Here is a 16,195-nt window from a genome sequence, read left to right as displayed (position 1 = left end):
ATGCGGTTGCTTCCACAGAGTGCATTAAAACCGTGTAATGACCACCTCGGTGTGGATTATTCTGCTTATACCATGGTCTTTTACCAAGGATAAGAATATAAGCAGGGGTGTTCATATTTTTGGTTGTTAATATTTCACCCTCAAAATAACTTTTTTTGCTGGCTATAACTACTTTAAGCCGTTAAGGTGGTTACTGTTTCAGCATGTTGCTCGGCTACGCATGTTAAAGGAGCACTGTCACACTTGTTTCAGTTGAGATGATTTGGATTAAATGCTTAAATTATGTGCGTTGGCATTTTTTTAAATCACCGTCATTGCATTCTGATGGGAAATATGGCAACATACACTTCTATAAAATGCATTTCAAATTCATGAAATTAGTCCGGTTATAGCCAATCTGGTGTTAGAAATATTTTAGGCTACATTTTGCATTGTCGGAAAAATAACCATGAAGTTTCAAACATAATGTAACCTAGCGTTTTAACTTGTACAGTAATAATAACATAACTTAGAACACATGAGTGAGAAGTGAGGAGAGAATGCTCAAACATTTACTGTCTGTGGGCGGCACGGATGGTGCAGTGGGTAGCACTGCCACCTCACAGCAAGGAGGTCCTGGGTTCGAATCCCTGTCGGCCAGGGGCCTCTCTGTGTAGTGTTTGTATGTTCTCCCCGTGTCTGCGTGGGTTTCCTCCGGGTACTCCGGTTTCCTCCCACAGTCCAAAGACATGCCAGTTAGGCTGATTGGAGAGTCTAAATTGCCCATAGGTATGCGTGTGTGAGTGAACGGTGTGTGTGCCCTGGGATGAACTGGCGACCTTTCCAGGGTGTATTCCTGCCTTTCGTCCAATGTGTGCTGGGATAGGCTCCAGCCCCCCTGCGACCCTGTTCAGGATAAGCAGGTTAAGATAATGGATGGATGGATGAATTTACTGTCTGTAATTCACTCAACAGTAAGTGCCACAAGCATAGAAGAATATACGATACGCTCCGAGATGCTAAAATATATTCAGTACATTGATATTCTCTGTAAACTACATATAACGTGAAGTCTGTAATAATTTTATAGTCTGGGACTGGCTGAAAGAACAAGACATGCTGTGCTGTAAAATTAAACAAAATATTGAGGTCTTCCAATGCTTCAGTTCAAAATGGGAAGGGCTCCATTCAGTTTCATGGCACTGAGGTCTGGAAAACCATGCCAAATTTATATAAATTGCTTACTATTATTTCACAAGCTAACAGTAGTTAATAGGCTAATGTTTTATTTCCTTTCATCGATGGTGAGCTAATGAACTTTTCTTTGGCGATGATGCAGGTGGCTTTTAGTTGCAGCAGGCAAATTTAGGCCGAGTGAAATTTTTTCTCAGAAAGAGGAACTATTTTTTCTCCTGTTCCCATTGCGTTTCAAATAATACATCTGTTTTCAAAAGAAAAAATTAATTGTCCATAACTACATTACTTTGTCAAGTGAGCCATGGTATAAGCAGGATAATACCCTATGAACCAGTGAGTCATGAGGAAGTAATTTCCCATTCATGGTGTTAAATGGCCATTACTCATATATTGGAATTAGTATAGTAGTTAGGTACAATAGGTAATTTCGGATGGTCAAAAGATAAATTGCATAAACACCCTCAAATCACAACACTGTTCATCCCTCCCCTTTCCCTGTGAACGCGCTGATGTTGAACTGAGGTACAGAGTATCGATCCGTCAACTGTATATTTTGAAACCTGAATTTAAGGACTATAAACACAGGCAGAGGGCGAGCTAATTTTCATTGATTTCAAGGTAGGTAAGATGTTTAACACAAACATCTTACCTATTGTACCTTTAAAAGCTTCTCATGTTTGTTCTATGAGTATTTTGCACAGTATTTTGCACAGTTAATTTGTATAAGCTGTGAACATTTGCAAGTTTCCGCATTAATAGTAATCTAATTGTCAAGTCAGTTATCGGGAAATCAAAGCAAACTTTCAGAAGTGAATGCTCTTGCTTCCAGAAATGTAAGTATGTAAAATACATTTTTGAATGCCTTTACTCAAGCCCTTCATTTTTATACAAATAAATACATAATTCAATACTGATAACTTTTAACCCTTCAGGATCCCTTGCTAAGTTACAATGGTCTCACACTCTTGTTGCCAGCCTGTGCATTTGCTGCAGTTCTCCCCCTCGGAGTTGGGGGCGCTGTTGCCGGGAGGAACATCGTAGACGGTACTCCGCAGGGTGAGGTGGGTCACTGGGCTTCTGTTGGGTGGGCACCTGCGGCGGGCACAGACACACTTGCAGGTCACCTCCCTGAACATGTCTCTGAAGCGGGTGGACATGAGGTTATAGAGAATTGGGTTGACGGCAGAGCTGAGGTAGAAGAAGAAGCCAGAGATGAGGTGAATGTACTCAAAAATCTGCCGTAGCTGGATTGTCCAACCGCTGATAAAACTCCAGACCAGGCGGTCTGTGTGGAAGGGAGCCCAGCAGATCCCAAACACTATCACCAGCACACCTGTAAAAACACAACCAGACACACACACACACAAAGACATGTATGCACACAAACAGACAGGTTGTATACATGTAACCACATACGCGTACAAATACATTCACACAGACATGAACACACATACACATACACACACACACACATATACACACACACATCTGGGTTAGTGGTGAAATGGCACAGTTAAAGGCATGTTGTGACAGAAAAACCCAGGAGATCAGTAGTTTCTGAGATACTCAAACCATCCTGTCAGGCACCAACAATCATTCCATGGTCAAAGTAACTTGATCACCATGTCTCCATGCTTTTATGCATAGTTGCTGCCATGTGATTGGCTTATTGGCATTAATAAGCTGGTGTACAGTTCTACCTAATAAAGTGGTCAGTAGCTCCGTTTGCATGGAGCCTTTTATTCCATGTTTAATCGGATTAACAGGCCGATCAAAATAAAAAAGCATGTAAGCGCCGCTACTGAGTGTTGTGGTGGCCCGATCAAGGATCAGTACACCACTGAAGAAGGGCGGGCTGTGCGACGGCGCCAGGAGCTGGGGAAAGTAATTTGCGGGGAATATTTCCCATGGACGTATTTGAGGGACCGGCACCTTGGAGAGAGCCGCGCCGGAAAAGGAATCAGCACCAAGGTTAGCACCACCGAAACGCGTGCGGAATGCACGCCACTAACCTCTCGCAATTAACCAGGCACAGCTGCACCGAGTTCGAGGGGAGAGCAACACCCTACAAAAGGGCGAACTCGGGAGCAGAGCGGGGCTCAGGGGCGAACGAGAGGAGACCCGCGGAGCCAGTGCAACCGAGTGAACGCCACGTGAGCACATCAATCCGGCTAGAAGCCAACTAACCTGTGCATTTAATTCCTAGACGCCTAGGCGGGGGGAAGCGCTAGTTTCCTTTTTTAACCGTTTTTGTGATCCGATTCCCGTGTGTGAGAAGGGAATGTTTTTCGTTTGTCCTGGACACTAAAGAAGTGCCCTGAAGGCACCAGCACTAAAAAAAAAAAAAAAAAAAAAAAAAAAAAAAAATTATTATAAATTTATTTTTTTCCACCAATTTTACTCTCTCTCTCTCTACCAGTGGGTTACCACATATGGTGGAGAATGCGGGCACGTGGACCCAGCTACCGTGAGTGAGAGACCCAGGATAAGATCCAGCCCCGCCCCCTAACATGGAGGAAGCCATCAACGCGCTACTGCGCTCCCAAGGCGCCCTGCAGAAGGCAGTGGCGGAACTTTGCCAGAAGAGTGGACCGGCGGCGCCCCCCCGAGCACCAAAGGATCTGTTACTCAAGCAGACACCGGACGATGAGGTCGAGGCGTACCTGGAAACGTTTGAGCGGACAGCACATTTGGAGAAATGGCCCCACGATGCCTGGGGTTCCATCCTCGCCCCCTTCCTCAGCGGGGAGGCCCAGAAAGCGTACCGGAGCCTGCCCCCAGCTGAAGCCAATGACTACCCAACCCTGAAGGCCACCATCCTCGCACAGTACGGCTACAGCCTGCCGGCCCGGGCCCAGCGGTTCCACCGGTGGACGTATGACCCCACCCTCCCCGCGCGAGCCCAAGTGATGGACCTGGGGCGGCTGACCCGGAGCTGGCTGGTGGAGGGCGACGGACCGCCCCTCCTTGACAGGGTGGTGTTGGACCGCTGTGTCCGGGGCCTGGCACTGGATGTAAGGAAGTACGTGGCCCAACAAGGGCCCCGGACCATCGACGCCCTGGTCAATCTCCTGGAGAACCGCCAGGTGGCGCAGGAGATGATCCGGACGACGCGACCCGATAGCCCCCGAAGACCCCCCGCTGCGGCCCGACCAGAGCCCCGGACCAGACCTAAGTGGACGGAGCAGGACAGGGTCGAGGCGGCCCGAAAGAGGGAGACGAGACGCTGCTTCGCCTGTGGCCGGGACGGCCATCTGAGCCGGGACTGCCCGGGGAGGGAAGAATCCATGGCCACTGCCCCCGAGATGGGTGGACCCTGCCACTACCTCACCACGTGCTGGGCTCACAAGGGCACGTCTGCCCCACGGCTGCCCGTCCGGATTGGGGGCCACGACGCAGAGGCCCTGCTGGACTCCGGAAGTGCAATTACCCTGGTGAGGCCTGGCATAGCAGGAGAGGAGCGAGGTGACCCAATCGCGGTCACCTGCATCCATGGCGACGTGAGACACTACCCCACCACCCAGGTAACCATCACCACCCCGCGGGGGCAATTCACTGGGAAGGTGGGCGTAGTTGAAAACTTGCCAGTGGAGGTGCTGTTGGGCCGGGACTGTCCACTGTTCCTCACTTACTGGGAGGAGAGACCCACCCCCGGGAGACCGGCTGCCACCCCAAGACCCCGCCGCCAAGGACCCTGGGGGCACCACCCGGTCTGGGCAGCCCCGTCCGCAGAGAGTGACAGCGAGGAGGCCCCGACCCCCGCCGGGAGAAGACCCACATCCCAGCCCCCTACCGGGACCACTGATACTGCCCCGGAGGGATCGACCCCACAGCAATCCCTGGTGGCCGAACACAGCAGCACAGGGGAATTTTCGGGGTTCCCACGAGAGACCCCGGGGGCGCCAACAGAGTTCGGCTCCGCCCAGCTGCAAGACCCCCTCCTCGCCCAGGCCTGGAAAACTGCAGCCTCTATCGAGGGCGTTCCCCAAGGCGGGGTGAGTAGGCTGACCATACCCTATTTTAAAGTACAAAATGGCTTACTGTATCGTGTGAGTAGGGTTAAGGAGGACGAAGTGGAACAGCTACTTGTCCCCCAGACCCACACTTCCAAAGTCCTGTACCTCGCCCACACCCACCTGTTGGGGGCGCACCTGGGGCGCGAGAAGACGATGGAGCGGATTTTAACCCGGTTTTACTGGCCGGGCATAAAAAAAGCTGTGGAGGACTATTGCCAGCATTGCTCGGTTTGTCAACTACATAGCCCAAAGGTAACGTACCGTAACCCGCTAATCCCGCTACCCATCATCGATGTACCTTTCCGCAGGATAGCCCTGGACATCGTGGGGCCCCTACCCAAGTCTAGCAGGGGTCACCGCTATATTCTGGTAATTTTAGATTATGCCACCCGCTACCCTGAGGCCGTACCATTGCGGGCCGCGACAGGAAAAAATGTGGCAAAAGAACTGTTTTTACTGTTCAGCAGGGTTGGGATTGCCGAGGAGGTACTAACTGACCAGGGGTCCTGTTTCATGTCCGGAAAATGAAAGAAATGTGTCGGCTGCTGCTAGTGAAACAACTGCGGCCGTCGGTCTACCACCCCCAGACTGACGGCCTGGTGGAGCGCTTCAATAAGACCCTGAAGTCCATGTTGAGGAAGATGGTGGCCACCGACGGTAAGGACTGGGATCATTTACTGCCGTACTTGCTGTTTTCCATCCGTGAGGTTCCGCAGGCGTCTACAGGATACGCTCCCTTCGAGTTACTCTACGGGTGGCGGCCCCGGGGCCTGCTGGACCTGGCCAAAGAAGCCTGGGAACAACAGCCGTCCCGACAGCGCTCCCTGGTGGAACATGTGGCGAACATGGACCAAAGAATGGCGAAAATCTGGCCAATGGTGAGGGAGCACATGGGTAAGGCCCAGGCAGAGCAAGCCCGGCTCTACAACAGAAATGCCCAGGTGCGCGAGTTCCAACCCGGAGAGAAGGTAATGGTACTCGTCCCCACGAGTGAGTGTAAATTCCTGGCTAAGTGGCATGGCCCCTACGAAGTGGTCACCAAAGTCGGGCCGGTCAATTACACCCTAAGGCAGGTAGAGCGGAGACATACCCTCCAGACCTACCATGTCAACCTATTAAAAAAATGGCATGAACCCGTGCACGACTCTGCTCCCCTATGTCTAACAGCAGGGGGCGCCACCGGAACACCAGAGGTGACCACCGGGGAACACTTAACGGACCGACAGCGCCAAGATCTCCGGGAGGGGGTAAGTCGACATCGGGACGTGTTTTCCCCCCTCCCAGGCCGGACCACGCTCATCCAGCACGACATCATCACCGAGCCGGGGCAGAAGGTGAGGCTGCGACCATACCGGATCCCGGAGGCTAGAAGACAGGCCATCCGGGAGGAGGTGGCGAGGATGCTGGAGCTGGGGGTGATCACAAAGAATCACAAAGCGCCTGGTCCAGCCCGGTGGTGCTCGTGCCAAAACCCGATGGAAGTTGGCGTTTTTGCAAGGACTTTCGGCGCCTGAACGAAATATCCAGGTACAATGCCTACCCCATGCCCCGTATAGATGAGCTGATTGAGCGGCTGGGCCCAGCCCGCTACATCAGCACCCTGGACCTCACCCGCGGATACTGGCAGGTACCCCTGACACCACAGGCGAGGGAGAAGACGGCCTTTTCCACCCCGGACGGCCTCTTCCAGTATCGGGTCCTCCCATTCGGAGTCCATGGAGCCCCCGCCACCTTCCAACGCCTCATGGACAAAATACTGAGGCCCCACAGGGAGTATGCTGCTGCCTATTTAGATGACATTGTGATCCACAGTGCTGACTGAGAGAGCCACCTGAAGAGGCTGGAGGCTGTGCTGGGGGCACTCCGGGAGGCCGGGCTCACAGCTAACCCCGCTAAATGCCGCCTGGGCCTGGAGGAGGCCGACTACTTAGGACACACCGTCGGACGGGGGTGCGTTCGACCCCAGAGCCGGAAGGTAGACGGGATCACGCACTGGCCTCGACCCAGCACCAAAAGGCAAGTCCGCACCTTCCTGGGGTTAGTGGGGTACTACCGGCAGTTTATCCCCGACTTTGCCACTCGAGCAGCTCCCCTACACGAGGTCATCAAGAAAGACCAACCGCACACTGTGAAGTGGTCGGAAGACACCGAGCGCGCCTTCCTAGACCTGAGAGCGGCCCTGGGTCAGGCACCGGTGTTGACCACTCCTAACTTTACCAAGCCGTTCGTGTTGCAGACTGATGCTTCGGAGACCGGCCTGGGAGCAGTCCTGTCCCAAGTCTACGATGACACCGAACACCCCGTCACCTACATTAGCAGGAAGCTCCTGAAGCACGAGAGGAATTACAGCACGGTGGAAAAGGAGTGCCTGGCCATCAGGTGGGCAGTGGGTAAGCTAAAATATTACCTGCTCGGAAGGGAATTCCTCTTAATAACTGACCACGCCCCCCTGAAGTGGATGTATCGATGCAAAGACACTAACGCCCGGGTGACCCGGTGGTTCCTGGAATTGCAGGGCTTTAAGTTCACGGTCGAGCACCGAGCCGGGAGACTCCAGGGGAACGCGGATGCCCTGTCCAGAATGAACGAGGGCCTCTATAGTAACGCTCCCACCGAGGGCTGGGAGCTGAGGGGGAGGAAATGTGGTGGCCCGATCAAGGATCAGTACACCACTGAAGAGGGGCGGGCTGTGCGACGGCGCCAGGAGCTGGGGAAAGTAATTTGCGGGGAATATTTCCCGTGGACGTATTTGAGGGACCGGCACCTTGGAGAGAGCCGCGCCGGAAAAGGAATCAGCACCACGGTTAGCACCACCGAAACATGTGCGGAATGCACGCCACTAACCTCTCGCAATTAACCAGGCACAGCTGCACCGAGTTCGAGGGGAGAGCAACACCCTACAAAAGGGCGAACTCGGGAGCAGAGCGGGGCTCAGGGGCGAACGAGAGGAGACCCGCGGAGCCAGTGCAACCGAGTGAACGCCACGTGAGCACATCAATCCGGCTAGAAGCCAACTAACCTGTGCATTTAATTCCTAGACGCCTAGGCGGGGGGAAGCGGACTCCCGAGGCCGGGACACCCCGGAGAGATCACGGCCCCACCCCGCCGCCTGAAGTCCGCCCTAAGTTACCAGTTACCGTTTTTTGAAATCCCGAATTTTTTTGAGCACGGACTTATTTTCTAGTTTCCTTTTTTTACCGTTTTTGTGATCCGATTCCCGTGTGTGAGAAGGGAATGTTTCTCGTTTGTCCTGGACACTAAAGAAGTGCCCTGAAGGCACCAGCACTGGGAAAAAAAAGAAAAGAAAAAAATTATAATAAATTAATTTTTTTCCACCAATTTTACTCTCTCTCTCTCTCTCTCTCTCTCTCTCTCTACCAGTGGGTTACCACAGTGTATATTTTATGTTCAAACATATGGGGAAACTCGATACTTTTATTTCAATACATTTACTCTTATGTTTCAATATTTTTTATTTAGTAATCTAATTTTTCTGAAAACCAAAAATTATTATTCCAAAATTATTATGGAAGCTATTCTGTGCCACATTTACAATTATCAAATGACCACATCTAATAATCAACACATGAATTAACAAAAGACTGTATGCAATTTGATTAAAGATGTGTTTATTTGATTGAAAAAGGAACCACCTTGTGTCATTCATTACCACCACATTTGTTATTTATCATTCCATTTATCATCAGCTATTGGCTCATGTCACAGGTTAAGCCACTCTGGTTTTAAATTGTCTTTTTTCTGAACCTAGCTGCTAACACTAATTGTATTTTTAATTTATTGTAATAATCAATATTATGGGTATGCGGCATCATATCACTACTCTGCTGAAAAAAACTTCAAGCTAGGCTAGTGTTGAAACAGCTTATGTAGACCATTTTCTAAAAAGCAAGTTCGCTCATGATGTCATGAATAGTGCAACTTGTATTATGACTAATAAAAAAAAAAAATTACTTCCAGATCAGCTTTGGTTTTTGTCCATGTGTAAAGTCTAATTTTTTGTTGTAAAAAAACAAGACATGTACGCAATTCATCTCAGCATACAGTGACAAGGTAATGGTGCTCCTCTGTGACAGTGTGGTGGGGAAGCAGTTGCTAATGAGACACTACTAACCAGGCTGGAAGAAACTCGCTATGGTCAGCTGAGACCAAAATTGAATGTGTTGGCCATACCACCAACATGTTTGGCAGCAAAATGGAATGCATACAAGGAGAAGCACCTTATACCTACTGTCAAATAGGGCAGTGGGCCACTGATGATTTGGAGATGTTTTGCTGCCAGTGGTGCAGGGGCGCTATTTAATCAATGGCACAGTGAATTCAACAAAGTACCAGGAAATCTTGGCAAAAAATTTAGAAGCTGGGTTTTGGTTGTAGGTAGATTTTCCAGCAAGACAATGACTCCAACTATGCATCAAAGTCCACAAGTTTTTTAAAGTAAAAACAACAACCACGTTCTGCAATGGCCATCTCAGTCTCCAGGCTTAAATCCTATGAAGAACCTGTGGTCTGAACTGAAGAGGGGCATATCCCAAATATATCAATGATTCTGAAAGGAGGCATGGTTAAAAATATCTCCAAATATGTGGTCTAACCTTATCACAAATTCTCAGGAAAATACTAAGTCAATAACCATGGGTACAAAATTTTTTTTGAGGAAATCAATTTTTTATTTAAAAAATAATTCAATAAAAAAGACTTCAGTTCATTCCATTGAATCACTAAAGCACACTACTTTACACATGTTGGAAAGAAACTTTTTAATATATTTTTTTACAGCACTTTTTATGAATTATTATCAAAGGTGCCAATAATTCTGGAGCCCATTGTATGCTATACATAATGATGTTAATATAATGTGGAGTAAATACACTAGTTATTGCAGCTGTAACACTAATTGTTAGAAGACACAGATGCCTTTAAAAAAAAACAGGAAGACATATCGGAGCTTTCTAGCAAACAGACATTATTAATTGTTACTGTATCAGTCATTTTTCTGCCACCCTCTCCCATCACCTGGCCTGCCTCCATTGACTGATTGACTGCTGCACTGACAGGGGCCCCTCCTCTACCTGTTTGTGAATCCTCCATGGGATATGGACATTGAATGTTTTTATTTTTCCTGCAATACAATACCGCTTCATAATTTTTCTTTGTAATACCTTTTTAGAATAATCTTCCTTTCCTTGGTGGTACAATATGTTGAATTCAATTTCAAGTGCTTTGTTATTTTTTTCTTTTTGTTATCCAAACTGAATTGAATGTGCTATTACTTGTTCGCATTGTTTTAGTGAATTGCTGTTAGTGAAAGGTTTTCAGATAGGGATTACAGATTTTGCCACTGTGTTTTATTTGCCTCTTTGTTATGTGTTGAACTAAGGCCCCCATGCAAGGATGTGGTCTAAAATGTGTTTTTATATGAAGATTGTTCATATAAAATGCGAGACTATTTTCCTGTTTTCCCCGACATGTTTTACATATTAGCATGTTTACACAAATCTTTTATGAGGCAATTCACAATATACTGTAGGTATTGGACAAATAAATTGTTCCATCGTGTGGAAGTGATAGTAGACTGGGGTACCAATTGACATGGACACATCGGTAACAATACTATAAGCAATTAAACCTTTTTACAAAAGACTATTTTAAATTTAAATTCTGTGGCCCAGGGATGTTTGTGGTCCTAAAAACTGCAGTGTTTATACCAGCAGCCGGCTCAGGGTCTGCTTGTGCATATCTTCTAAATAAGCATTCTTTAAAATACTTTTAGGAATAGGGTGTTCATTGTTCTTGGACACGTTTCTCTGTGTTTTGCAGAAAATCAATGAAGAAAATATTGAAAGAGACAATTTTTTTGTTGACCCATGTCAGATCAAATCTCTGAAAAAAGCACCTCCTATCTTGATAGAATCCCCACTGTGGCCCAGCTGTGAGACCGGTGTAGCCCCAAGGGTTCCTCCATTATGTATGAAGCAAGTGAAGCAGAGATTATGAACTTATCACACTCACTTTCATTTTCTCTGAAAATTGAAATGAAAACATTTTCTACTTGAACAGGAGAACAGTCTGTATCAAAATGTAAAGTAAAGGCTCCCAGTTTACATCAAAACGTCTCAGATAGGGACAATATACTGTCTCAAAAAGTATCGGAACAGCAAGGTCAATTCCTTTGTTTTTGCCATACACTGAAGACAACTGAGTTTGAGGTCAAAAGATGTACACGAGATGACAGATCCAAGCTTTTATTTCCTGGTATTTATATATAGATTTGTTAAACAACATATGACGTATCACCTTTTGTATCAGACCACCCCTTTTTTAGGTGAGCAAAAGCATTGGAACATGTGACTGACAGGTGTTTCTTGTTGCCCAGATATGTTAGATTGTCTGGTTAAACAAGAAATAGTTCTGAATGTCTACTCTACCAAAGTATGGAGAAAGAAGGGTTCTGCTCATGATCCAAAACAGAAGAGCTCATCTGTGAAGCACAGTGGAGGAAGTGTCGTGGCTTGGGCGTACATGGAGTGGGCTTACTAATCTTTATTGATGATGTAACTCATCATGGTAGCAGCAAGATGAATTCGGAAGTCAAAAGAACACTGTCTGCCAACTTGAGGAGAAATGCCTGCAAACTATTTGGGAGGAACTTCATCATGCAGCAAGACAATGACCCAAAACATAACGCCAACACAACAAAAAGAAAAAGTGGAAGGTTTTAAACTGGCAATGAGAATCCCTAGACCTTAACTCTATTGAACATACATTTCACCTCCAGAAGAGGAGATTGAAGGGAAAAAACCCTGGAAATAAACAACAACTGAAAGAAGCTGCAGTAAAAGCCTGGAAAAGCATCACAAAAAAAGAATGCAACAGTTTGGTAATGTCAATGTGATGCAGTTATTGCAAGTAAGGGATATGCAACCAAATATGAAGTGTTATTTACTTTCTTTCATTTACTTAATTCATTTGGCAATCGTCATTTTGGTTATACATTTAGAAGTTGGAAATCCATCAAAATATATTTAATATTGAGGTTGAAATGAAATGTGATAATTTTATATTTTACTTGAGTGCCACCATGTGGTGAATATTTGTCAAGGTTCAGAAGCAGGATACATCAACATTTTTGTGCTAGATATACTTTATTATACTTTAACCCTTTCCACTTTTCCCCCCTAGAGGGACATTTCCACCTATTTTGTACTAATTCTATAAAAGTGTCAATTTCTCAAAATGATTTACTGCACACACATAGTTGAATACTTAAATTAAAGAAAGGCTTGTACAATTGGGGAAATTGAGTCAGAAAAAATGTATGTCAGAGCATGTAATTACAGGTGCATGTACACACTCAAAGGTTACACTATACTAATTTATATTTTTGCACAAACTGTCAACTAGTGTACACAATATGGTAAAGATATTGATAGCCATTCAAATTTCACATGAGTTTTCCCAAAACTGCACCCAGATGTCCTCAAGTGTTCCCAAATCTCTCCAAATACAAAACATCTGCACATCTTTTTTCTCTTTGTCTTGACACATGAATGATCAGAAAAGCATAATTCTCTATTAAAGCAGATTTCTAGAGACAAAATGTATGAGAGTATGTTTTATATAACAAAAGTATACAATTTCAGGTTTACCTATAGCAAGTCCAAATTCTGTAATTATGCACAGCACCTCTGTATATTCATTCTGCAATGCGAATGCTAACCGTGTTTTACATAGTTCAGTATTGAAATGACCTAGCAATGTATTTACGCAACCATAAGAAGTAGTTCAAGACGGCATTTGCTTAGGTATAGTCCCAGCAAAAATATAATTCTCAAAAAAGGCTGACCAGATTACAAAATAAACTTCAACGTTAGTCAGAAGACAGGCGTAGCTTCATAACCAGGTGGGGGATATTTGGTTCCATAAGTTTGGCTGTATTGAATAATTGAAAAACAAACATATATTTCTACCAAACTGGAAATATGTCGACTGGACATGGAATAAAAGAAAAAAAAACAAGTTTCTGAAAGTTTTGAATTGAATATTTTTGTTCTTATATTGGAACATGATTTTTTGACGTAGAGAAACAGTATTAAGGATTGTTAGAGTATGCCTTTTATTGTCTGAATCTATGGCAAGGTGAGGGTTGTAAACCGTAAGCGTGGCATGGGGAGAACCTGCTGTTTTTAGCAATCGCCGTTTTGCAGTTCTATTACGTCACAGTTTTTTGTTTGATGTAAATATGAACGCAACAATAATTTGAACCGTTGATGACTCAACATGTCTATAATTTATTTTCTTTGCACAAATTTGGTAGTTGCATTCAACTGAATGCAGTCTTGAAATACTGTACCCTGTATTTAGTATGTAGTCTTTCAGAATGGATGCAATTCTTGCAAGGGTGTTGTACTGTACTATACAAATGTAAACCTGTTTACCTATTCCTGCTTATAACAAAAAAAAACTCTCCTGTCATACAAATGTATGTTTTGGTTAGTATCACGTTTAGTTTTAAAATATAAATTCGGAAATATATTCCATATAGACTCACCGAACATGTTAGTAGGAACATTATTACTTAATTACACATACTTATTCATGCGTTCAATTGTGTGGCAGCAGTACAATGCATACAATCATATCGATACGGGTCAGGAGCTTCCGACCATGACTTTGACCATGGAATGATTGTTGTTGGCAGACAGGGTGATTAGAATATGTCAGAAACTGCTGATCTCCTGGGATTTTCATGCACACTAATCTCTAGAGTTTGCAAAGAATGGTGCAAAAAACAAACGAAATAATCCAGCGAGCAGCAGTTCTGCAGACAGGAGAATGGAGAATGGCCAGACTGGTCATTGGTGACAGTAACGCAAATAACCACACATTATAATAGTGTTATGCAGAAGAGCATCTCTGAACACACAACGCATCATAACTCTAAGTGGATAGGCTACAGCAGTTTATAAGCAAAATAAGTCTAATAAATACCTAATAAGTGTTCACTGAGTGTACATACACAATGTACATGCTTGTCAAATCGTAAAACAAGGTAAATGTACTGTAGAATGAGGAGGGGATGAGGGAAAGTGAGAAGGGGGTGGAGCAGAGTAGAGAGGGCATGGGGCATAGTGTGGAGGGGGCAGGGCAGAGTGTGTTGGGACCAAACGAGGAGGAGTTGGGGCAAAGTTAGAAGGGGGTGCAGCAGAGTAAGAGGGGTTGGGCAAGAAACTCACAAAGCATTTTGGTGACTTGCTGATGACGCACTCTCTGCTGTTGGCTGTGGACACCACTGTAGCTCCTGTGGCTCAGGCCCGACTTGGCCTCAAGTGCGATGAGCATCCTCTCCCGCCTGAGTTGAAGGCCGATGAGCAGGTACAGCACGCTGATGGTCAGCATGGGCAGCAGGAAGAAGAGCAGGGTGGTCACCTGAATGAGGAGGTTGTACATCCACTGGGGTTTGACCAAAGTGCAGATGGCCGACTCGGGATATTGGTGGCCGAACCTCGGGGGTAGGGTGACGATCCCATGCAAGCTGGTGTTGGGCACGGCACAGATCATGGACAGCGCCCATACGGTCAGGATCACCCTCTTGGCGTGAGCCCTAGTTACCACGTACTTGGCCCTTAGGGGATGGACTACGGCGATGTAGCGTTCCACGCTGAGTGCCGTCACGTTGAGGATAGAGGCGAAGCACACGGTCTCCAGGAGGAAGGTCTTGAAGTAGCAGCCACCCTCGCCGAAGAGGAAGGGGTAGTTGCTCCACATATCGTACAGCTCCAGGGGCATGCCAAAAATGAGAACCAGAAGGTCTGACACTGCCAGGCTGAAAAGGTAGTAGTTGGTGGGCGTCCACATCACCTTGTTGCGGGCAATAACCGTGCAGGTCAGGGCATTTCCCACCGCCCCCACCAGGAATATGAGCAAGTAGGAAACACAGACTTGCAAAAAGGCAGGAGACCTACGGTGCCCCAGGTACTTCAAGAGGTACTGCTCATCGCCAAGACACATGTCCACTGCTTGGAAGTCATTATTCCCCTGCAGTGATGAGCTCTGGTTGCATATCCCACCCTCGATGCAATTTACCAGAACGTCCGAAGACTCAGAAATGTCTACAGAAGAACAGTTAAAGCTGGCCATCTCCAAACACCTAGTGGAAAGAAACGAAATTCCCATTTGCGTTGCACAAAACCGAGTGCATTTTCCTGGCTTCTTGAAGGTTCAAAATTGGTCTTACCTAATTCTTCCTATTTCCGTTCTGTAATGCATCCTTCTGAGAGTGCCTCTATAAACTAGCAAAAGTGCTTCCCTTCTTAAATTCTCCAAAAAAAAAAACCCATTTTCAAAAAAATCTCAATTACAAACTGTAGGTTAAGCTAATGTCTTGATGAATGAAACTGCTGTTAACTAAGAATGCATCTGCAAATGTGTCAAGAAACTGCTGTTTTTATTATGGCTCTGCTTTCAAACTGATTTTAGATGGACCATACAGACTGTTATACAATGTAAGGCATATTTCCAGGTTTTATCACTTCAAAGTATGAAAGACCTTTGCCTCATGGTAAGTATGACTATTTCCTTTTAAGGCCACATTTTAAGTTCTTTAAAGGTGCAATAGGTCTCAGAATCCTAATGGTCAAGAGAGGAATTGCAACAACAAACACCCTCAAACCACAACACTGATACTTCCCACAGTCTATGAATATAATGCGTAATATAAAGCATTATTATAGAGTTCCGTGTTGTCATGCACTGTTTTGAAAAGCTGACAGTGACAAATGCGACAGAGCCTGCCGTCGTGTTCTAGTAAAAAACATGTTGGCCTAACAGGTCAAATATTGACTTCAGTGCTCTACACAACACTATTTATATTTTTTATCTTTTTGACGTTTTCACTTTAGCTAACCAACTATATTATGAGCAAGCAACTTATTTGGCTATGTAACTAGCTGGCTATATAGCTAAGATATGATGCAACGATGTGT

General features: G+C 45.9%; 1 protein-coding gene across 1 annotated transcript; it reads right to left on the bottom strand.

Annotated features, from left to right (window-relative positions):
- Window positions 1–2,117: 2,117 nt before the first annotated feature.
- LOC133128866 (neuromedin-U receptor 1-like) lies at window positions 2,118–15,221 on the bottom strand. Its single transcript, XM_061242672.1, has 2 exons — window positions 14,447–15,221; window positions 2,118–2,509 (listed from the first exon to the last, which is right to left on the bottom strand). The coding sequence occupies exons 1-2, from the start codon at window positions 15,219–15,221 to the stop codon at window positions 2,118–2,120; spliced, it is 1,167 nt and encodes a 388-aa protein (XP_061098656.1).
- Between the last annotated feature and the right edge of the window lie 974 nt (window positions 15,222–16,195).

The sequence above is a fragment of the Conger conger genome, chromosome 5 (assembly GCF_963514075.1).
Source record: "Conger conger chromosome 5, fConCon1.1, whole genome shotgun sequence".
Classification (NCBI taxonomy): domain Eukaryota; kingdom Metazoa; phylum Chordata; class Actinopteri; order Anguilliformes; family Congridae; genus Conger; species Conger conger.
This window is presented reverse-complemented; position numbering and strand designations above follow the sequence as displayed.